Below are 25221 nucleotides of genomic sequence, written 5' to 3' on the forward strand. Positions count from 1 at the left end.
ACTGTTAAGTAGTTTTCCCTTCTTTAAGTCCTTTAATAAATATTATTGAGAGTCCTAGAGCAGTCGCCTAGCGACTCCGTAATATTATCGTACAATAGTGGGACAGGCTTTTTGAGACCTTTACCTATTTTGGTAAATAAACTATCTAGCTATTTAAGTTCCCGAATAGCTTCTAATAGGGCATCCGATTATGCCTCTACAGTAGAGAGAGCAATAGTGCTAGCCCTTTTTGATTTCTAGCAGATTTGTAAGGCGCGCTACAAGCGTATAGGCCTTACAAGATTGGTCTACCTACTAGGGTAAAGAGGTACCTATAGGTAGACTTCGACGAATCCAAGTCGCCTGCAAAGTTGCTATCGGGAAATCCGAGTATATTGGGTACTGTAGACTTAGACTAGTAGTAGATAGCTAGGTCTATAGTTGCTTTTAGATATCGAAGAAGGTTCTTGCCAGCTAATAGCTGCAGGCTAGTAGCCTAGTGCATATACCGAGATAGCTAGGAAGTCTTTAATAAATTCCTATAAGATTCTTAGGGCATTGGTTATACTGAATTCTGAACAATATACAAATAAAACCCTTTTTAAAACCACACAGTAGAGAAAATCCTAGTCCCTAATAATATCAGCATTTTCATTTCATTCTTAGTGTATCTAGCTGCCTTGATCTCTTAGTGACGAATAATGTACGCAAGTAAACTAAAGCGTGGGACTTTTGTGAACGTGCCGTCTCACATGTGCTAAAATGAGTCGGAGACGTCTTAGAGCTTTTGTCTCGCCACTGTCCTGCTGCTCTGCAGTCGATAGCTGTGAGACCTCGTGTTTAGCTTCTGCAACCAGATGGCTTACATCTCCCCAGACCTCGTTCGTGTATGCTGAGAGGACCTGGCTCCACTGCCGAAGCCATACCTGCTGCGCTGCTGCTCTGTCTTTGGCCCCCATGTACTGCTGCACCTCTGCCGATGAGCATTTTGACGTTGTCGTGAAGCCCGGGTCGAAATTAAGCATCTGGTCCCAAGTAGCACGGTTATTGGGAATGCTTCGCCCAAATAAGGCTTCCCCTAACCTAGTCGCCTCTGCGGGTGACAAACTGTCGCCACCCTCGTCCAGTTCCACCCTGTCGTCATGCAGTGACAATAGCTCTACCACATTCGTGCCATCGATAGCCTCTTGTTTGGCAAATGTTGTCTGGCCCTCGCCATGTCCCTCGGTGTAAACTGGATGACTTGGGCTGTCATTGATGAATGACTCGTACGCTTCCGATCTGTCCTGTGCGTGAATGGTCGATTTGACGGAATCGCGGACACAAATTGACACCTGCTCTGGATGTGACGATGACGACGAAGCCACAACCAGTTTTTGAGCAATGTTACCAGTACCAAATTCGTCGGCTGTTTTCTGCCCAGTGCTGGGCATTAAATTTTCTGAAGATATCGACTTCCAGGCCATCCTTCCGGAGGCATGAAGACGGTCGACAATAGACGGCTCGTTGGTCGGTAACTTCCCCTTTCCTTTATCCTTGTTGTTGCTTTCTGGTACACGCTGAGTCGGGGCTCCGTTACCTTCGTTGTTGCCGATTCTATCATCCTCCATTTCGCACCAAATGCCAACCCTTGACGATGATTCGAGAGTGTGGCGCCGTGTATATCTTTGACCATGTGGTTTATTAATGAATAGCTTCTGGAACCGCCCTGCTCGCACCCCTCGTCAGTTGCAGGATTCCATTCACATTTGGACTAGGCGAATTGAACAGCGATGAACAGCGAATCTTAATGTGATTTATCTCGGCCAACACGTTACCCAAGCAAAATCAGTTCAGAATAGTTTCAAGCCCATTATTTTTTTCATTGCATTAATCTATTGCATATAGCACTACATTACAATAACTCAATAACTAGAGAGATTATTCTTATTGTTATATAAAAAATACTATAATTAATTAATAGCTATATATATCTCTTAGTTATAGTACTACAGTGAAAAATACTGTTAAGAAAGGCTTATTAAAATGCTATTTTAATACTAATATAGAGTAAATGTTTTATACAGAGAAAAAAAATGCTAATTACTTTACTTAGTAATTATTTAAAACTTAGGTCTACTATAATACTGAACAAATATAGTTGATTTAATAAACAGCTCAATCAGATATCTTATAATAATAGCAAAGACTCTAGACAGCTAGATAACTAAGTATACCTCTTCTAAATACAGATATATATTTAAGACTAAGGCTTAGTTATTCCTAAGCTTTTCAGACTTCATACTTTTTATAGTCCGACTAGTATTAGAGTACGCTCTATTATAAGCATTATACTATAATTAATATACTTAGCTTTTCTCTTATCCTTATACTATACTTAATAATTATACCCCTTTCTATAGAGGCCGTCTTAGACTTATTACTGGAGTATAGTTTCTCTTGCAATTTGTAGATAAGAAGTATAAGGAAGTAATACAGTAGAAGAATAGTTATACGAACTAGGAAACCAATCCAATCCGGATATTAATCGAAGCCATTAGAAACAGCAGAGCGGACACCAGTTAGTAACTAGGCAGGGAATACAGATTTAAAGAAGTCAAATAGCAGTACCAAAATGCGATTTAATAAATAGGCTTATTATTGTACTTATTCTTATCTAGGAAGAGTATAGGAAAAGCAGGACTATTTTACACCTATAAGGTAGTACCTCAATTAGTATAATATATACGTATTAGGATTCTGGCTACTTCTAGACAATATATCTCCGAACGATCTATTGTATAAAATGCAGTTGTAAGTGCGCTAGTTAAGTTAAACTACTAGTTGTATGGTTTGTATATACAACTAGTAGTCTTAGTTAGTATTAGTATTCGGTTGCTATAGTACAGTAGTACTGCAGCAGTAGTTAAGTAGGCTAGTAGTAATACTACCAGCAAGCAACTACTAGTTGTAGTTAGAAAAGTCCTAGTACGCAACAGTATAGTAGTACTATCAGGGCAAGGAGAACTGTAAGTATAATTCGTCGACTCAATATACTACTTATATATATAGTATAGCTATATTATATTAGCTAGTAGTAGTATTACTACTAGGTATTATAAGTAGTAATGTATATAGAATAGTATCCTATTTAGGTAGTCTTACTAGTATAAATCCTAGTATTTCAACAGCTAGTAGTATAGCTACTGCTTATGCCCTACTAGGGTTAGTCCGTAATAATTATATGCAGTATAGGGGACTTGCCTTTCCTCTTATAGGAATACGGGTTAGTATAAATACTATACTGTTATAGTATCGGGCTTAGCCCAATATAGGAGAACGGAGGGAACTAAGGGACCTACTAGGAGGAATATATATAACTAGAAGCCCTAGTTACTAAGTAGTTTTCCTATCCTTTAAGTCTTTTAATAAATATTATTAAGAGTCCTAAAGCAGTTGCCTAGTAACTCCGTAATATTTAAAAGACTTTACTTATATTAGTTAGGAGGAAGGAAAAGCCTAACTATTATAAGTTAAAATAAATAAAGGGAAGCCTAAAGAAATTAACCTTTAGTAAATTATAAAGGACTTTATAGCAAAAGTCTATATAGAGTTTAGCTAAATATACGTCTAAATAGAAATATACTCTATTTAAATCTTAGCTCTATAGAAAAATAAATAGTAATAGGTATAGTAGGACCTAAGGTACTTATCGGCCTAACCAATAGATACCTTAACAATCGACCCCTAGCAGGAACGGACTAAGGATAAGTCAGGTATACTATAGGCCTATATTAAACGCAAACCAATTTTAGTCAGGGACCTATATAACAGTAATAAGGGTACCTTTACAGCCTAGAAGTTCTGCATAAACTATAAGCTTTAGGTAAATAGGGACTATATTAGGTCCGCCTAAGACTAATAGATCTTTATTTAGTAAAACCTCTCGGCTAAAGTCCAATAATAAGTTACAATATACTTTAAGGAAGGCTCTTGTATTAGTTACAACCTATTCTAATTTCTAACGTACCTTAAATCAATTTATAGTAACCCCTACCGCTAGTAACTAGCAGTTATCGAACTAAAGAATATTAGGTAAGGGACGTTAAAGTTATTCCTAGCGTTCCTTATATACTTTAAAAAGAAGCTTATACTAATAAAAGGGATATATTAGCTTAGTAAGGTAAAACTTATAAAGCTCTATATTAGGCTAACTAAGAGAATAAGGAACTATATCCTTTAGCAAGGGACTATAATAAATAACTATAATAAGGCGGTTAATATATATAAATAAATTATATCTAAAATAGAATTATAATATATAAAGGATAAAATTAGAAACTAAAGTAGGCCCGGCCAAGGGATAGCTAAAGTAACCCCCTAACCCAATAAGAATAGTAATACTTCTATATTAGGGGTTAATACAGTAGGCTCTAGGGCTATAGCTAGGCCTAAAGCGGCTATAACTAAACTAATAATAAAAACAAACTAAGGCTAAAGTAGGTCCTAATAGTAAGTAAAATAGGTTATATAGGAAGAGAAAGATAAGTATAAGGTAGCTAATATATATATTTACTATAGGGAGGGAGGCTACTATATTTAATAATACCTATAATAAGCCGTAATTCTATATACCCTAGGGATAAGTATTTAGGCCGCTTAGGGAGAAGAATATATTTATAAGGAATTAAAAACTAAAGAAAAAGAGGAAAATAAAATACCTTTAAGCTAAGTCTTATATAAAGGTATAAAGGGTTTATAGATAAGCGGACTATAAGGAACTAAGGGAATTAGGAGATTAAGTTTAAAAAGATTATACTAAAAATAAATAGACTACCCTTTCTTATTACTATACTTATAAATTCTATAAGATTTCTTAATATTTAAATCGATAGTAGCTATAACTACTATAGGGCTATTAGCAAAAGGATAGCCTAATGCCTATAACTTAAGCTTATCCCTCTTCTAATAAAATAGCTACTCTAAATAGCTATTATAATATCTTAACGGAATATAGGCAATACCCTTACCTACCCTACAATAACTAATATAGTCTGTATAATAATCGATATAAATAGCTAGGAAAGTCTAGTACTCCTATACGTTATCCTAGGCCTAAGTCGAAATACTATACTAGGTCTATTATAAATAGAATACTAATAGGTTACCCTAAATACAATAAATTAAACCCTTATAATTAAAGCGGTAGGTAACTAAATTATATAAGTAAATAATATTTACCCTTCCAATAGGTCCTAGGAGGTATACCTTACGCTAGTATAAACCTTTTTATAGAAATAATAAGGAGTACTAATAGTAATAAGCTTACAAAAAATAGTAATAAAACTATAAAAAATAGTACTATAAGTACCTAAAAGTATAAATATAATAATAATAGCCCTACTTACTCTCCTAATAGCCCTTTAGGACTATACTAATTTCTTTAATAAAGAATAGACCTTAGGCCTACTACTATACTAAGGCTCCTAGGACTACTATATCTAACTATAATAAAACAATAAGGAAGAAATACTATAGCTACCCTAGGGCCTATTATATAATTTACTATAAGACTAACTACTTAAAGTCTATAAATAAATTATAGACTTACTAAATAAGGGATAAATATAGGTAAGTTTATTAATAGTAGTAGTACTAATACTACTTACTAAGAAAGAAAATAAAGAATAAAGGCTATATATAAACTATTAGGCCTTAAATAAAATTATATAATAGGATTACTACCTACTCCTACTAGTTAAAGAAATACTATACTTACTCTTAAGGGTACGCTAATTTACTAAACTAAACGTATAAGTAGTATTCTATAAGTTATATATAGCGCTAGGAGATAAACCGCTTATAGTATTCTGTATATAATTTAGTTTATTTAAATAGTTAGTTTACCCCTTCGGTCTAGCCGGAGTACTAGCTTTATTTTAAAGATATATTAATAGGATATTATAGGATAAATTAAGGAAGTAAGTTATAGCCTATCTAAACAATATCCTAATCTATACCTCCGGATTAAAGGCTAACTACCTTACTAAGGTTAGGGAAATCCTTAAGTAGCTTTAGGTAGCCGGTCTATACCTAAATCTCAATAAGTATATATTTATAATAATAAAAGTTAAATACCTTAGGTTTATTATCTAAGTAAGCGTTAAGGTTAGGCCTAACCTAGCGAAAATTACTATAATTTAAGAATAGTAACTACCTACTAAGGTAAGGGGGATTAAGAGCTTCCTAGGTTTTATAAACTTTTACTATAAATTTATTCCTAATTTTATAAGCCTTACGGAACTACTTATAGCCCTTATAGGGAGGGGTATACTATTTCGCTAGGGACCTAAAGAAAATATAGCCTTTTAATTCCTTAAGTATACCTTTTTGTTATACTTAATCCTAGTATAATAGGACCTAAATAGGAAAACTCTCGTTAAGACTAATTACTTAAGTAAGGTACTAGGTAGATACCTCTTGCAAATTAATAGTAAGGGGGTTTTATAACTAATAGCCTACTACTTAGCTAAACTTATACTAGTAGAAAGGAATTATACAATCTATAATAAGGAACTCCTAGTAGTTATTAGCTATCTTAAGGTATAGTTAGTAGACCTATAAGGTATTACGGAACTATTTATTATTCTAATAGACTATAAGAACCTTAAATACTTTACTAAACTATAGGAGATATTAGAATAATAGGTATAATAGGTAGAAGTCCTTACAAACTTTAATTACTTACTATAGTATAGATTAAGCTTATAAGTATAACGGTTAGATATACTTTTATATTAGGAATAGGATAAAAAGAATATATTACGCTTAGGATAAATACTTTAGCCGGTATTAATCTCTATACTATAGGAGGCGCCTAAAGGCTAACCCGTACAAAAAGGTCCTAATGCCTAGGATACCTAGGATATAGTAATTATAAATATAGGAATAAATTAAGTAAATATAAGAATAAACTAGGCCTAAGCCGGCTATAAAGTACTAAGCGCTTAAGATATAATAGCTATAAATATAAAGGTAGACTAGGCCCGTTTAAAGATAAAAGGGGGATAAAAAGCTATTAATATATCCTAATTACTTTTAGTAGTATAAGGATAAATAGGAAAGGAAATACTATTTTTACAAAATATACTAACCAACCGATTACTTTTTCTAAAACCCTACCTATAGGAATTATAGGACTAAGCATTATAAAATAATATAATATATAAAGCTTAATAATAAGTAGTTACAATAGGTATATAGAAATTCCTAGTAAAAGCAAAAATAAAAGAATAAATAGCTAACTATACTATTAGTACCTATAGTATAATATACTATAGGGGATACCTATAGTTATTAGCCTAGGAACTACTAATAATATAAATAATATAATAGGTATATAAATTACTTATATTAGGCTACCTAAGTTAAAACGGAATATTTTAAGTACTTTAATAGGACTTCTACTAAAATAATATATTATAGAACGTAGTACGATATATTTAGAATTACTACTACTACCGGAGCTGTAAGAGCTATCTATAGAAATAGGGACTCCTATAATTAATCCCCCTGCTAAACTATTATTAAAAGTAGATATCGATTAACTTTATAACTAACCTATTAGTATAGAACAATAAGGACCCCTAATTCTTAATAGTTATTATAAATTACCTCTTTAAATTTATTTAACTAAAGGTAATAACTATAATAAGTACAAAGGCTTATATAAAACGGTTTAAGACCTATTAGTAGTAATTTAAGGGTTTTCCTACCTAAATTATAATAAATTAGGGATTAGACTAGTTTAGTAAGTTCTAAATATCCCTATACTCCCTTACTAGTATAGAATAACTCTTATTAACTTTATACTACCCCTAAATAGATAGGGGTACTAAAAGGGTAAATTAGGAAATTTAAGCTACCCTATAGATCTTAATCTTGTTTAAGCAATTCGACTAACCGGCCTACCTAGCTACCTACTAGCTTACCCTAAATAATAGGGAGTCTTTAGTTATAGGAGTTAGCCTAAATAAGCTATTATTAGGCTATAAAATTAATATAATACCTAGGGTAAAGGATAACTAGGTAAACGTAATAATACTAAAAGGGAGGGCTATTACTTTCCTATAATACCTAAGGGAAGGAATAGAAATTATATAAGTAGCTATTACCTTTATATAATAACGCTTATATAAGTTAGTAATAGCTTTCGGTTGCTTAGTAGAAAAGTTTTAAGTAAGTAATAAGGTTTAGCTTAGCCTTAAATATATTAAAACTAATAGGCTATATAGAAAGCTAAACTAAGTAGCTTTTAAGTTTATAGTACTAGTAGTACTAATACTACTTATAGTAATACTAAATATTCCTTAGGGCTTATACCCTACCTTTTATATAAACCTTATTAAAAGGGTAATAAATAACCCCTTACCTAATTAGGTAGTATAGGATTTAGAGCTAGGCTTACTATTAGTCCAAAATAAGAATAATACCTTATAAGAGGAATACTAAATTAAATATATCCTTATAATAAGGGGGGCCTAAGGCTAAAGGGAATAATATAATATCCTTATAAAATAAATAGGTTATAAATAACTAACCTAGGAACTAATAGAGGCCTTAGTATAAACAGAAGCCCTAGATAAATTTATATAGTAATAGGGAGATCCCTATATAAATAGTAAAGTATAAGTAAGCTATAAAATAAAACGTAAAATTTTAAATATACTAAAGGAAAAAACTAACTCTAAAACGCCCCTAATAAGGGCCCGACCTAATACTATTACTATAAATATATACTAACCGTACTACTTAGACTTATTAGTCTTTATATCCTTTTTACTTTTATTCTTTTTAGTATCCTCCTTAGGAAGGGTCTCGAAACTATTTATTACAGTACTTAGGCGGGGGTAGAATATAACTAAGGGGGGCGGGGGTAGGGGTATAAAACAAAGGCGCTAGGTAATATAGGTAATATAAGGGGTTAAGGCAATAGGGTAGTACAATAGAGTTATATTATTTATACGGAATAAGCGTAACTTACTACTATTATAGGTAATATAGGGAGTAAAGGGGGTAGAATAGCGCAATAAGGGGGAACTATTTATATAAGACTTATATAACTTATAAATATTACAGTATATCTCGGCTAAGGTAGCTACTAACTTAGTACTAATACCCTCCTATACCTACTAATAGTAGGTAAGACTGCGTATATTACTCTAAATACCCATTAGGGCCTAGGCTATACCCTAAGTAAATACGCTAAGCTATACGCTTAGTATACTACCGGAACGGCTACTAGCTTAAGTTAGGGTTAAGGCGTTAGCGGTAAGGACGAGGGTATAGTTTAGGTCGTTATTATTAGTAGCAGTAGGGGGGGAGATAGTACTTAATATAAGGGTAAGGGTATAGGTAGGATATATAGGGGTAGGCTTTATTTCGGCTAGGGCTAGGGTATAAGCCTAAACCCGGCCTAGGGCTAGAAATTTAAGCAAAAGGATAGTATAAGCGCTTAGTATAGTTCTAACCTTAAGGCGGGCCTCAACTAGGATATAGACATTACGCTAAGCGTAAGTACAAAGGTTGCATAGGGCGTAATATAGCTAAGGGCGCACAATAAATAAATATAGTACCTAAATATATTTAGTATATATATATATATATATATAGTAACTAGTACTACGGCCCGGTATATAGTTATTGCAGCTACTAGTAATAAGGCAATTAACGTAAGGGAGGTATATTCTATATACCTCCTTTAGAGGTATAAACTCCTTATTAAAGGAATTACCCTTTACTAAGTATTCGCCTAGGGTATAGTAACGGTCCGACTTATTGGTATAATAGCCATAATATAGGCCCGAACTATATTTAGGGGGGGGGGGGAAGTACCTATAGTAGTAGATATAATAGCAGTAGTAGTAGTAACGAAAAGGTAAAATAAGTCCTCTATAAGGGAGAAGCAATAGTAGTAAGAGTAGGATTAATAGTTCCTATTATTACTAGCTTATTAGCTAATAGCCTAAAGGATATACGGAACGGCCCTAATAAAAAAGCAGTAACCTACCTTATAGGGAAGGAATAATAGTAATAAAGGAGTAAATATAATAGGAGGTAGTAAAGGAGTTAATAATAAATCGTATAGTAAGAAGCTAGAAAATAAATAGGTATAATAGTAAAAGGAAAGAAAAATAATAAAGTATAATAGGAAAAAAACGAAAAGGGTAATACAAAAGGAGTAATAAAAGGGAAAAGTATAATAATACTAAGTACCTTAGGTACTTAGGGAATACCTAAGAAGGGGATAAAGTAAGGTAGAGTTAGTTACCTTAGGCACCCGGTAAATACCTAGGGAGGGGCTAAGGTAGGGTAGAGTTAATTGCTCTAGGCAACCAGTAAGCTCCCGATAAGGGATAACGCAAGGAGGAGGCTATATGCATTTAGTACCTAATAAATACCCAGAAAAATTTTTTTAGGGGGGAGCTATAGATTAAGAAGCTAGCCTAGGGAAAGGTAGATTAGCTATAGCTATAGCTAGACTTTACTTTAAACGGGTAGAGTAAGACAGTATATTATAGTATCGGGCTTAGCCCGATATAGAAAAACAAAGGGAACTAAGGGACCTACTAAGAGGAATGCATATAACTAAAAGCCCTAGTTACTAAGTAGTTTTCCTATCTTTTAAGTCTTTTAATAAATATTATTAAGAGTCCTAGAGCAGTCGCCTAATAACTCCATAACATATACTAAGAGTATCTCTAATACTAAGTATATTAAGCTCCTTAAGTATAATGCTAAAAGTTTAAGGCTAGGTATAAGAGTAAAGCTCGGCTAGGTTAGATAGTAATATAGCTTAGGAGAGTAGGATCTACCCTAACTATCGGGCGGCTAGACAAGGCATAGAACCATAAAGCTAGGAAGAGAGCAAGCTTTAATCTTAAATACAACCTATTAAAATTACTAGTATTTATACTAGTAAGACTACCCAAATAGAATACTATCCTATATATATTACTACTTGCAATACCTAGTAGTAATACTACTACTAACCAATATACTACTATTATACTATACGTATAAGTAGTATATTGAGATAACGAATTGCACTTACTATATATATTCTCCTTACTCCGACTTAGTACAACTAATAGCAGTACTGTTATAATGCAGACTAGCAGGAAGGCAGTATATACAAAGACTATAGAATTTTCGAACTATATAAGATTTACTAAAGATACTAAGGAACTTAGGCCCTAATATAATAGTAGAGAGCCCTTTTAAAAGACTATAATTCCTAGATTGGAATAATTATATACTAGTAAGTGTTACGAGGCTGACTAGTAGGAAGGCAGTATGCGCAAAGACTATAGAATTTTCGAACTAAGGAGGAAGAAAAGAGACAAAAAACAGTAAGGGTAGAGAGGAAGGGCCTATATACCCAGACGGTCCGCGCGTTACGTAATAGAGAGTATAGGGTAAGCTAGGAAGAGAGTACGATATATAATATTGTTACAGTAAGGGACTACTAGTATTTAGGTAGATAGGAAGGACTTACTATTATAATAGCTAAGAAAAAGAGTACTTTATAAGGGAATGCAAGAAATTATAGAAATAGAAATATTATAGTATTAAGCTTAGCCCGATATAGGATACAAGGTGGAGGAACCAACGGACCCATTAGAGGAACGCATATAAACTAAAAGCCCTAACTGTTAAGTAGTTTTCCCTTCTTTAAGTCTTTTAATAAATATTATTAAGAGTCCTAGAGCAGTCGCCTAGCGACTCCGTAATAAGAAAAAACTATTACGGACTGACCCCAGTAAGGTACAAGCAGTAGCTGTACTACTAACCGTTGCGCTTTTAGGCGCCCCCTTATTACATTTAGCAAAAGGGTACGTATTGATAAAGCTAATACTTAGTCAGTTAGCTATACTTATAAGTACCGTTGCTATCTCTCAACTATTACACTCAGGCATAACCCAAGACTATAACATGCACTTATTTACCTAACTGTCTTCAGCCTGAACCCTTATTACAGTAGTAGTATAAGAGGATCCTAATTAAAAGAACGATCAATACTATAATATTAGGCTTTGCCTAATAGAGCTATGTCCTAGGATAGAGTCACGTGCTATTGCACGTAACTCGCACCCTATAACCAAGCAGGCATTAGAGTATTAGTACTCCAATGCCTTGTAGAGTTAGAGTTCTATAGATTTCTTAACAACTATTTCCGACCACTAGATACTGGTAGTACTAGTAACTCCATAACAGTTAATTAACTTTATTAATTGACTTAATGCAACCAAGACTAGTAGTATTGCAGTAGCGCATTAGCTGGCAGTAGTACTGCTAGCTTCTCGCACGCCTGAATAATATAGCTACTTCATATAAACTATAGGTTTACTATATAGTAAATACATTTCAAAGAGATTATAGATTCGGATTGCTCAATAGTTGAGGATCTTAAAGGAAAATCAATAGTAGTAGTAAGCTATAGTAATAGTAAGTAGTTAGGCTGAAAGGATATATTGAGTTTTGCTAGTAGTAGTGAGTAGGTGTTATATACGTAGTACGCCTAGCTGTCACTAGTATACGCACGCCTAGACATGCGCCTATTGGGCGCCATAAAATTAGAACTCATGTGAGACAGCCAATATTTGCCATTACTCAATTTAAATACTTTTACTTTTGGTCTGTCGTATATACTCGTCAATTTTTCCTTGCCTCATTAATACTAGTTTGAAGGTATTTAATGCAGTATTTACAGTACCCCTCAATGAACCAAGGACTATGCCACTGCCAATCACTGCACGGGCCAATGCCGCTTTTAAACTCCAAGCTACTAGAAAGAGGAGCCTTCTCCTCGCAACTCGGGCAGCCTTCTTGAGAAGTCAATTCGACATGGTTGAGAGTTCTCACCCTCCTGTAAACACTCCCGGGAACATTCTCCTACACTTCAAATCATTAATAGCTGTTCCGTGCGCAACTTCTCGATTCAGGGCTGTCCTACCCCTGTTCCCAATGGTGCAGGGAAAGCCCACTTAGCTACACCCTTCGATCTGCATGAAGACATTCGCCATTCAGACCTATAAAAAGTGAAAGGCGTAACGGGAGGGCGAGATGTCTTGCCCGAGCATTCGACGTTCCCGCGTGGTAGGCCCCCTTCCAGAACGGCGAAGAGCTGAAAGGGGAGAATAGGAGAACTTTGATACCAGCATTATGGACACACCAGTGAGGCTCCAAGAACCAGTTTCTTCTGCATTCACTTACTCGCCATAGTCATCGTCATCTCCCCCTTTGGCATTGGCATCCTTGCGAATGGGAATCTTGATGCCTTGCGTGGCAAACGTCTTGCTCAGAGGAGTGCTCTCGCACACGCCAGGAAATTTCTTGGCGGAGTAGACGTTGAAAGTGTCGCTGAAACATGATGCTAGGATCGGCGCTCGGCCGGTGTTGATCTTGGTGGTATTTCCTTCTCGACGAGCGCCACCTCGTGCTCCGACATTAACAAAGGAGAATCGGAGGCTGCAGTTGAGGTCAGCATCGGTTGGTCAAGGCCGCCTGCTCTCCTCAATAACATGCTCACCGGAAGGTACCCTCTGTGCGCACACTGAGGTCCTGGAGCACAAACCAAACGCCTATGTGATCCGAGGTGTCGCTAAGTCGGAATGCACTGGCAGCAAGGCTGCCGATGAGGTTCCTTGTAAACATGCCTTGTGGCTGACCCCCAACAACGGCCATTCTGGCCAGAGAATCCTGCTCCTGAAGATAGTTCGGAGCCACTGGAATACCGTTCCTATGAAATTGGGTCATATTTGCCTGGGAAGGCACCGGTATAACGGCACCATCTTGACCAAATGTCTGATGCTGCGGGAAATACTGTTGCGGAGGACCGTAAGTGCTACTATGTGTGTACAATGGCTGCGCTGGCACGTTCGAGTCAGTCAGGATAGGTGGGGACAGGAGGGAATTCAGGTCGTAGGCAGGCAGCATACCGTGGCTAAATCCTGGCTGCATCTGATAATCCTGCACGTAGCCCAAGGGGTGTGTCGGGCTGCATGCTGGATCGTAATTCGCTGGGAGAGCATGCTGGGGAAAGGCAGCTGCGGACGTCTCTCCGCCGTTCAAACTTGAATAAGAATACGGCGTAGTGGAGGAAATGGATGGGCTCCCCGTTGAGGAGCGCACCAGGTTCACCTCCCGGGTCCCGTCGTCGTTCCATAAATCCACATTAAGAACAAACATTGAGTGGTCAATAGAACTATGATGTGAATGACGCGTCAGCCTCTTGAGATCCACGAAGGGTAGTGCAACACGGGTGAACACACTTGCAGTCTACCTCTCGACCCGTAGCGGCATCTGTAATAATGAGCCGAACGCATGGGGGCGGCGTGATTGGCCTCCGGTCCTGTTCGAGGTCAATCCTTGCGTTCAAGCTGTGAGCCAACACCACGGCAGGGAGAAATGACCTTGTCACCAAAACCGCACATGCGAGCCCGTCTAGGCTGTTGCACGACGTCCAGCCTTGGAATGACCAAGTTAGCACCGTACTTGCATTCTGAGCATACCATGAGAGTAGGCACCCATCGTGAACGAAGAAGGGTATACGAACTGGTACTTCCGACCTGTTGCTTCGTCGACCTTTGAGAACGATGCAAGCACCCCTTGCGCAGCCATTTGACCGGAAGAGGGCGACGCATCATCCTTGTTGGCAGGGCGATGGTCAGGAACCGCTGGATGTTGCAACTGGGAAGTCATCATGACCTGATTTGCGAGCTGGGTCTGGTGGGCTTGAGCAACTGAATGATGCTGCAGAGAAGATGCGTGCGGTGGCAACTGCGGGGGAACCTGAGCGCGTTGGGGAGGATAGGGCGGGGTATTCTCTTTCTGTGGGAGATTGGCTTGACCTGGCTGAGCTATGGGCGGTGGGGGTTGTTGATGGTGCTGATGATGCTGCCGCTGCTGAGAGTGGTGTTGCAGAGGTGGCGATGGCTGGCGGCAGGAGTAAATGGGTGACGAGCTGGGCATCATCGAAGGCGGAAAGGCAGAGTCGGTTCTGTGCAACTGCTGCTGCTCAGGGAGGGGTGAAAATGTCGGGCTCATGACGATACCGTGACGAAGCGGAAGACACGAAAAGGTGAGAGATGGCCAATCTTCAACAGCGCAAGCCGAATTGGGAAATGTAATCAATGTGCGGATGAATGAGAAACGGAAGGAATGGATGGCGGCGAAGAGACCATCAGATTGGTCGATCTACATCTACGTATCGACTCAGTAGGTGTGATCACTAATAAAGAGACACGAATAGGAGGCATTAAATTCGGCACCTACTGTACACCAGATCCGCCAGCAAGAAGTACTGTAATTAATGCCCAAGCCGCCCGGAGGTGGGGAAGGCACGAATTATGTGGCCGATGTTGTTAGACTGCAGCCAGTATTACTTGTAGATAAACAGTATCAATCCCTGGACCGTCCAACTTTAGCGGGTTTACGATTTTTTCCACGACGTCAGTAGATGCCTAGCACGGTGCCTAAGTACACGACTAATTAAGTACAAGTACGGAGTACTTTTTGAATACATTTTCGTTCGGAGTACAAGTAAAGTCGTACATGTAAGTACATGTAAGTACATCGGGGACTAGCAGCGCCCAGCAGGGATGTATAATATGACTTGGGCCTGTCCTGATATAGGTACAAGCACAGTACTCCGTACTCCGTACAGTATTCAGTAAAGCGAACACTTGTTGCATACATAAGTACTTGGTACTCCGTAGCCCGAATCAGAACTGAACAGCTTGCTAGCATCCATTATTTCGGGGTGGTCTAAATATTTCTACTACAGTACAGTAATTGTACTTCGTGCCCTACTTACTTACACCTGGTTGTAAGAACTTGTACTTGAGCAAATATGCTCTGCGGCGTCCAAAAAAATTACAGCTTCTCATTCAGCTACACTTTGCTGTTTCCAGCCTGAACTCCTGTTTGTATTGGAGTGCGAACACATCGCATGCAAGTAAAGACCTTCGTGCTACATCATATACTTCAATGTAGAGTTCTGTCAAACTTCCCAGAGGTCTTGGGCCTGCCATTTCCTTCTCTTGCAGACATACATTACCTGAAGAAAGCCAGGGTGAAGATATTTACTTCGTCAGCTGCTCGCCGACATTGAATCCATAGGAAGCTACTCCGTAGGCGCAGCCAAGGTACACCTAAGCGGAAATCATTACTCTAGCAGAGGACCTGGTTCTGCTACAATATTACACCGTACAGTACGGAGAACCTCCGCAGTAGGTGGGCTTACACCTACTGTACTACCTACTTGTAGTAGCCAAGCTCAAGTAGGACATCGCCTGGAATGTGATGAGTGCACGTAATGTGCTCCGTACTCAGTACGTACTGTGCAGTGCAGTAATTACTGTACATCGTCACAAGACGCAAGCAAGTACTCCGTAATTACGTAATTACGGGCACATATACTGTAAGTAAGTACGAGAAAATGTACAGTAGGTGTACAGTAAGTCCCTAATTAGTTGCACTCCTAATAGTACATACTTACAAGGACAGTACCTTACAAGCGGGGTATTGATTTTCATTTACTACTAACCTTAGTAGCCAGGTGGTGGCAATGGCAACCACCAAGTTACAGTATGAACCAGGTGGGCCCAGGCCACTGGTACATGAGTTGTGACGGTTCTCCACTGGAGATTTAGAGGCGTATGCTTCGATTACTCTGTTAGTACTTATAGTAGTACATGTATTACAACTTTACTTACTGTACGGAGTAAGTATATTTGCAGTACACCTAACTGCTACGGAGTACTTGCAGGCGAATTTCGCAGCTACGTGCACACTACACTTGTAGTACTCGGACTTGTTAATAAAGTACTTGTACACTGTATTAATACTCCATTCGTTCTGTACAGTACCTACTTACTGACTGCATGGACTGTTGCTTGTATTTGCCTAGCGGTGGTTATAGGGCCGAAGCCTGGAAGGCCAATGTCCTCTGCGATGGACCTATTTGTACAGGTTAAGTACACCACACCTATAAGTACTAGGTACTCCGCACTGTAGGCGTGATTGTAGCCTCAGCGAAGGTTCCTTCATAATTACGAAGTAAAATCTAATTACTGCGTACCAACTATTTCTTAAAGCACAAGGGGGGGGAAACGCCCCCCCCCCCCCCCCCTTTGACCTATACTTGTACTTACTACAGCACAACGCACACCTCCAAAGTTTCAGTGGAGAACTTGTTTCGGTGCGTTCTTGGCCGCCATGAATCCCTGACTTGGGCCCGATGAAAAAGTCTTGAAGCTGGGCAGAGATGAAGTAATGCTTGCCTGGTACTCCCTGATATTTCAGACATTCCGAACAATAAGCATTTGAATAAACGGTCACGCAAGGCTTTAATCAAGATTACGAGGGTGGGTTTATGTAATTTTGCCTGAGGTCCTGTTTGAATGATTTAATGGCGACGAGAAACACACAGTACTGGAGCACAAAGTCGGCATGGCTGCACAGAAGAGTCTCCCACAAAGCGTAGAGTTTAGTTTTCAATATTGTAGGCAGTGACAATACAGTCCAATGGTGGTGACTCACATTCTTGTCAAGGGTGACTCATCCTCGTCGAATTGCTGCGTGTGATTCATACATTGCGATGAATGGTTCCGTCATTGATAAAAGCATGATGTAGCTCAAGACTCACCTACTCGACGCGCCTACGATTGCCCACAGTCCAGGTAAGATATGCGGCCCGCAGAAAGTGATTGATGCCTTGTAATGTGTCGGTTTGTTACTTGCACCCAAAAAGGACCTGCTCACGCCAAGTCGGGCTTGACGCTTAACAATACCCGGCTCTGTCGCATTTCTCACTCACCCCCCCTCCCCTGGCTCTGACCCTGACCCGTCAATGACGTGACATCATCGGAATGGCCTCAATATTTACCTACGACCCCGACCCACCGCGTGTATCTTCACCTTGGCTCATTGCCGAGGACGCTGCTCGCCAATCCCAGAGATGGAGTGGCCAGGATGCCAGCTCAGTCTCATCTACATCTCCATCACCAGCGCCTGCTCCAGCCTTGCCGTCCGACTATGGGGTCAGCAAGCTTCAAGCTGAGCCCCAGCAAGGCCCGACAGAATACAAACTCCACCTTCTTCTGAGGCACAGACGAGCCTATACTTTCGTGAGCACAGCTGGTCACGCAGACGGATCCCAGCAAATCACGGCACCAGAGTCGCCTGCGACCAAAGCGTCCCCTGCTATCCCGGCCGCCTCTCGTCAGGCACGGCTCCAGCATTTGACGACTCAGCTCCTCTGGAGACTCCAACAATCCTCCCCACACCATGCCCCAAGCTCAAGGGAGCTGACGATACCCCGACTGCCTGACGATGTTGCTCCTTTCGACTCACCTGTCAAGTGCGCCAGCTTGGTTCCTGGGCTCGAGGAATCCCGCGGGGCCCTGTATGAAATTGGGGTTTCCGATGACGGCACTCTTATGGGCCTGACGAACGACGAGATGACCGAGAGCATTTTTACTTTGCGCATTATGGCTGCCAGCCTCGGATGCACCGTCGATGTCGTTCGCATGGTCATCGTCGGCGACTGCGAATGGGTGGAGTCGGTTGAAGCCATGGACAGGGAGACGAAAAAACACCACAAGCATCGGGTTCACCACGGCACCTTGTGGGTGGCTGAGGCTCTGGTGACGCCCAACCTTGGCCTGCGATGCAGTATTCGGCCCCGGTCTGAGCATAGCAGTCCTGGAGACCTAACTAGCCATGGGATCGTCTTCAACGGCCCGGAAACCGCGACAGTGCCAAGCCGGAGGTCGGCGACGCCGCAGCTGCGCGTCACATTGACGGGCCCAACTACATCCGGAAAGTCCAGTCTGCTTGGCACTCTTTCCACGGGGACGCTGGACAATGGACGAGGCAAGAGTCGTTTGAGCCTGTTGAAGCATCGTCATGAGCTTGTCTCAGGAGTTACCAGTTCCATCGCACAGGAGCTCATCGGATACAAGGACCGGACCATCCTCAACCTTTCACACAGAAATATTGAGTCGTGGATTGACATCCACAGCCGCGCTGATGGTGGAAGGCTCGTCTTCGTCTCAGACTCGGGTGGGCATCCCCGTTATCGTCGAACGCTTCTCCGTGGACTTATGAATTGGGCACCCCACTGGAGCATTCATTGTACCGCCGCCGAGGCAACAGAGGAAGTACCCGTTCGCACAGGCGCAGTCTCATCGGCAAAAGATGATTTGCGGTTCCTGACGGCCGGCCCCGACTCTGTGACAGCACACCTGGAGCTTTCGCTCAAGCTCCAGGTGCCAGTGGCTGTCATCATCACCAAACTGGACCTTGCTTCCAAGATTGGATTGCAGAAGACGCTGACAAAGGTGCTTACCACTATCAAGGAGGCGGGGCGTATTCCTAAGATCATGCACCCGGACTTGAAGCAGCACTATCAGCAGGGACATGTTCCACCAGAGGATTATGAAAAAGTCCAGGCTTTTGTCAATGATGTGGTAGAAAGCGGCAGCCTGACCTCACATGTGCCCATTGCGCTGACAAGTACAGTCACCGGCATCGGCATCGGGCTCGTTCATGCTCTGTTCGAAAGTTTGCCATTGAACACTGCCGCAGCGACCTGGCGCAATGCCAGGATGACACCGCATCCGGAGCAGCCGAAATCTCTGTTCCATGTTGATGATACTTTCCAGCTTCCTAGCACATGCCGCGATCTGGCTTCCGCCGCATTTCCAGCATCAGCCCAAGGTGTCATAGTAACTGGTTATGTCTGCGTTGGCAGCCTCTCGGTCGGAGATGAGATCATGATTGGGCCGTTTCACTCAGAAGTTGAGGAGTCACGAGAAGTCGTACCGGCCATTGCCGAGGATCACCGACGGCCCGGTTGCTACGGATCTTCAGCATCACATACTGTTACAGCTGAGCTGCCTAGTCCCTGCATGAAAAGTGGTGGCGCTTTTGCATTATCAAAATCGGGTGAATGGCAGCAGGCCTGGATTGTGAGCATTCGGAATCTCCGCTTGCCGGTGCGGATTCTCGAAGCTGGACAAGCTGGGTCCGTTGGAATTACATTTGGAGCGAGTGTTGAGAACAGTGGTGGTATTGAAGATAAGCCTCGAATACGCCGAGGAATGGTTCTGGCAATTCCTGCCAAGTTCATGCTCGACAAGGGACTCGATCTGCAGGCCGCTAGTCGATTCACCGCAACCTTTGCGGACCCAAGGACCCTGACTTTGGCTGTTGGGTCATCAATCAACGTGTACGTCGCCAGTGTACGGGCAGTCGGGCGAATCCTGCATGTGTCCAGTCATCTTCATTGCGACAAGGTCGCAAAAACAGCTAGTGCCGGTATTGGCAACGTCTTTGATCCAATTGAAATCGCACGGCACTCTCAATTTGGCGATTCAGATGACAAAGGGACGGCCTGTTTGATATCCATTGAGCTACTTCACACTCGGGAATGGGTTGAGGTGGGCTCCAAAGTCGTGTTGATGTTGGAAGGTGGACCTCCAGCTGGACCTGGACTCGACGTATATGTTGGGAAGGTGGTTGAGATTTCGGGCTAGCATCGGAAACATGGACAAGCTGCAGGATTTGCCATTTTTGTTCCTATTTGCGGCATCTGCATACATCAAGGTGCGTAATCAATCTATTGTTGAGTGCCTACTACCTCCGTGGAGTCGTCGCCGGTCTCGCTCGGTCTATTCAACGCTGCGAACGTTACGCCCTCACTAGATTGTAGAACAAGGTCCACGTTAAGACAAATCCAGAGAGCCCGCCCGATATCCCCTTCAACCAAAAACCGACACCCCCCATAAAATAGCGACCTGTGTCAAATATTGGCCGTTTCTCGGCCAGTGACTCTGGTGCAACCTGAAAGGTATAGAAGAGGAGGGCCGTGATGGTGCAGAATATTATGTACAATAGGAATCCTGCATAGGACTCCAGACCGAGGATTCCGGCGCTGATACCGAAGAGGGAGCCAGCAAGGCTATATAGATTTGATACTGCCTGTTTCAAAGCAGAAAATTGAGAGGCGTTAGAGGGAAGCAAGCTATGGAGTGGGCCAATAATGTACCTTTGAATTGTGCAAAACAGAATCTTGAACAGTGGGATGTATCTGGTAGTCACGTTCTGACGGCATCTTGACTTGTCCATGTACCCAAGGCACCGGGATGGTTCAATAAAGGCGCGGAGGGTAAAGCAAAGATGGCTGAGGTTGGGTTACGAACGATCCCTGATGAGTGACCTACAGTGGGGAACCCCATAATTACATGTGGCCATTGAGGCGTAGCTTGAAGCCGCAGCCACAGTAGTTGCAATACGAATAAAAATCATGAGAAAAAGAAAAGAAATCATGGACGTAAAAGAAATACAAATTCTTTTATTCTGGTTGCTCATTATAATAAAGTACTTTGTACTATTTTAATAGTCTTTTAAGAGTAACTCCCTAATATTCTTTATATGAAATAGTCCTTCTACTCAAAGTGGATTTCATACTAATATTTGACTATAATTACCATTTACAAAAAAAGTACAAAATCCTAGCGATTATAATGAATTTGAATTTGAATTTGCAATTATATGTCTCCAAGTATTATCATCTGAGTATTATACATGTATTATACTTACTTACAGTCTTACATCATAGGAATAAAGTATGTTATGTATTTATTATTCTTTATTAAGATTAAAACAAACAAAGCTTTACTTTAATTAGTATTATTAAAAGTATAATTTCCTGACTTTGACTCCAAGATATTTTCTTTACTGTTATGGTATCGGGCTTAGCCCGATATAGGAGAACGAAGGGAACCAAGGGACCCACTAGGAGGAACGCACACAACTAGAAGCCCTAGTTGTCAAGTAGTTTTCCCTCCTTCAAGTCTTTTAATAAACATCATTGAGAGTCCTAGAGCAGTTGACTAGCGACTCCGTAACATTTACTAGTATTTTTTATAAGTTATATATTAGTTAATAAATACAAAACATAATACAAGAGAGCCAACTAGGGATATGAAGCATGTAAATTCAGTTGTTACTAAATATTATTGTACATTTAGCTCTGACAATAAATATTATTTAATGATAATACTTTATTTTCATAACTAATGTGCTCATTATTGATATATACAACTTCCAGCATGTTTTAGGTCTTTCAATACTGGAAATGGTCTTTAATATGAGGGCTTCAGATGGGGAAACAGTCCTTTGATGATTTTAATATAATTGATTTCATTCTTCACAGCATTAAAGTACTGACTCTGGTGCCAGACTCTTTCCAATTAAACGCTACCAGGCGTCATGCGAGGTAGTTTAAGCTGGAGAATAAATGATGGATGATGGATGGAAGATAGGGATTTCGCAACTGTTAGTACCTTGTCGCACCTATACTGTACGTACATGGAGGTATTGACGAGATGGATGACCCATATTAATTAACGTTATTTCTTAAGAACAATTCTTGTATTACTTAATTTCGTTATACGGCGTACAAAAATGGACACGGCCCAGACATGACAGACGAGCAAGCTCTTAGCCATGTCCAGGGGGTTACGGATTTCATACAATTTCATACAGTACTTACAGCCAGCAGCCTACATCAAGTACAGTACTAGTCTGCGGTACTATTAGTAAAGCAAATCCGAACTGCAACTGCATCAGGCAGGACATCAGCATCGCATGCTGCTTCAGCGGAAGCCCTTCTCACCTCCCCCTGATCTCGACTGCACCCTTACGTCCATCGACCCTCGTCTTCGATAATTGACTCTGATCTCGTCGCACCCCTTAGTTTCAGCCGGTCGGACTGTGCGCCCATGGCAACAAGGGTCGTGCGCGCCATTACACTCGAACCAGGACCCTAGACGCGATCCGAAGCGCGGTCGACCCACGGCGCGATCCGAAGCTCGGTTGACCTCCACGCCGTCGGTGCGCTCTTCTGTGTTTCTCGGTATCCGCGAACGTTGCCGCGAGTCTGCCCAATCGGCGGCGCGAAGACAATCGTGGGTTGGTAAAAGGTGCCAGTGCTGTCTGGACGTTGACCGCCAGCCTGGTCCACCTGGGTCTGCCGCATCTTCTCTACTGGCCCTTGGGATCATCCATTCGCGGCAAGCAAAGACGAAAGAGCGCCTGGCAACGTAGCTTCGGACCGCGTCAATATCAAACGGAATCGCACGCACAAGCCTCAAGCTCAACCGGGGCCTGGAGACTCGCCAGACTCCTATGCCGGGAGTCCCCCAGGCCTTGAGCCGTCCCGCAGGTGCGGTTCAGATGGCTCCGACGGCCAACATGGACCCCGCCGGTAAGGCGGTCGCATTGTCACTCCCGGCGAGCGCCCCCCCGCCGGCTCATCATGATCAAAATCATCAGAATCATCCCGACGAGATTGCAAACGACACCAGCCCGCAGAGCACGACGAGCTTGGCCGGCGTGCCGGTCACGGATAGCCCTACCCCCATGGAGATAGACGGCAGCGGCCGAGGCGAACCCCTTCCGCAGTTGGCTGTCCAGGACGATCGGGCACCACCCGGGTCGTTGTCCTACCCGCCGTCCCTGCAGGCCAGTGCAGTGCTGGAGCAGCCTGCTCGCGGCATGAGCTTCCCTATGCCCAGCCAGATGCAAACCTCGCCGACTCCTTCAAGCGGCAGGAAACACAAATGCCCCTACTGCAACACCGAGTTTACGCGTCACCACAACCTCAAGAGCCACTTATTGACGCATAGTCAGGAAAAGCCTTACGTCTGCACAGATTGTCAAATGCGCTTCCGCAGGCTCCACGACCTCAAGAGGCACGGCAAGCTGCACACGGGTGAGAAGCCTCATATCTGCACCAAGTGCGACCGAAAGTTCGCCAGAGGCGACGCGTTGGCGCGACACAGCAAAGGCTCCGGCGGCTGCGCAGGCCGTCGAGCGAGCTTGGGGAGCTTTGCTGACGGAGACGAGCTCGGAGGTGTCATAGGCGATGGCATCGAATCGGCCATGTCGACCATTCCTTACGACGCCGTCGATGAGGATTTGCGAAGGCAGAGCCTCCCCGGCATAGGAAGCCAGCACGCGGCGCCTACCGATTCGTACGGAGCACATCCACGCACGTATCCACCAGCAGGGCCGCCGCGCCCGAACACCACCGTCGTGTACCCTCCCAATGCCAATGTTATGCCGAATCAGCAGACGAATGCAACCTCCAACAGCGCACATAGTATTCCAAACAACATGACGAGTGGCCATACCGCCAACACGGTCGTCTCCGCCCTCGCCGGTGGGGGGGCCAATGCGGCCGTGTATTCCCAGTCGGTGATGACGGAGAGTCCGAAGCCGATGAGCCCGGATCACGAGCATGAGCAAGAACACCAACACGAGAACGAGCACGAGAACGACCTGAACAACAACGGTCCCCGTCCGCGATCGCCCGGCCCACCCCAGCAGCTGCAACAGCGACCGCCGGGCAGGCGGCCATCGGCGCTGCAGTCCCCGGAAAGGGAACAGCCTCGACCCAAGCTACCCGCTTTGTCACATCATGGCTTCGCGGCGTCAGGTTCGGCGGGATACCTTCACGGCAGACCGCCTGCGACGGCGCAACCCGGTGGTGGTGTTGAGAGCGGCAACATGTTCGCCCAGAGCGACCCGAGCGTATGGGCGTATATCCAGACGCTCGAAGAAAAGGTTAAATCATTGGTGGACAAGATGCTCTTTCTGGACGAGGAGGTGGCCAATTTGAAGAAGCAGGTAGAGCGCGAAGGCCGAGACGCCATCTCCTGACTGTCACTTCTTTGTTTTGCCCCCTTCTCGTCATGGGGCAATAAGGAGCGGCCGGTACTCCATACCGGCAAAGCCTGTGCCATCCGGCATCACCCCTCGCCTCGCACCCGCGCCGGATAGGCCGGTCGGTATCGCTGGCAGGAATCGTGTACAGATCACGGAAGGGGATAAGTCTGGTCGACCAATTGATTCATGGGCTTCGGTGAAAATCATGATATGCGGGACACACGAAACCTTTGAAGATGGCAACGGACCCTTTCCTATGTCAGCTTGCTCACACGCCTCAAAGGTCGCTTGCTGCTGCTATGCTATACATGTACGTGTATATTCAGTGCTTACATATAGGTGGCGCCGTGTCGGAGGATACGATCATCTACTACTACTCCGTAGAGATTGTAGAATTAGCTACATCTATTTAGTTAGTACTTATTCAACCCTCCCCCCACCCCCACTCCCAGTTTACCATTA

At 42.2% G+C, this 25221-nt stretch overlaps 4 protein-coding genes across 4 annotated transcripts; 2 read left to right on the top strand and 2 right to left on the bottom strand.

Moving 5' to 3' along the window:
• Positions 1-695: 695 nt before the first annotated feature.
• On the bottom strand, positions 696-1589 carry DCS_07903 (uncharacterized protein; the record flags this gene model as incomplete). Its single annotated transcript, XM_040805186.1, has 1 exon — positions 696-1589. The coding sequence occupies one exon, from the start codon at positions 1587-1589 to the stop codon at positions 696-698; it is 894 nt and encodes a 297-aa protein (XP_040655290.1).
• An 11640-nt stretch (positions 1590-13229) lies between these two features.
• Positions 13230-15066, bottom strand: DCS_07904 (VelB; the record flags this gene model as incomplete). Its single annotated transcript, XM_040805187.1, has 5 exons — positions 13230-13488; positions 13550-13889; positions 13959-14224; positions 14292-14322; positions 14532-15066. The coding sequence occupies 5 exons, from the start codon at positions 15064-15066 to the stop codon at positions 13230-13232; spliced, it is 1431 nt and encodes a 476-aa protein (XP_040655291.1).
• Positions 15067-17891: 2825 nt separating this feature from the next.
• On the top strand, positions 17892-20561 carry DCS_07905 (uncharacterized protein; the record flags this gene model as incomplete). The annotated part of the gene is made up of 1 exon (XM_040805188.1): positions 17892-20561. One exon carries the CDS (start codon positions 17892-17894, stop codon positions 20559-20561), a length of 2670 nt encoding a protein of 889 aa, XP_040655292.1.
• A 2656-nt stretch (positions 20562-23217) lies between these two features.
• On the top strand, positions 23218-24753 carry DCS_07906 (putative zinc finger protein crol gamma; the record flags this gene model as incomplete). The annotated part of the gene is made up of 1 exon (XM_040805189.1): positions 23218-24753. The coding sequence occupies one exon, from the start codon at positions 23218-23220 to the stop codon at positions 24751-24753; it is 1536 nt and encodes a 511-aa protein (XP_040655293.1).
• Between the last annotated feature and the right edge of the window lie 468 nt (positions 24754-25221).

Source organism: Drechmeria coniospora, chromosome 03, assembly GCF_001625195.1.
Source record: "Drechmeria coniospora strain ARSEF 6962 chromosome 03, whole genome shotgun sequence".
In the NCBI taxonomy this organism is placed as follows: domain Eukaryota; kingdom Fungi; phylum Ascomycota; class Sordariomycetes; order Hypocreales; family Ophiocordycipitaceae; genus Drechmeria; species Drechmeria coniospora.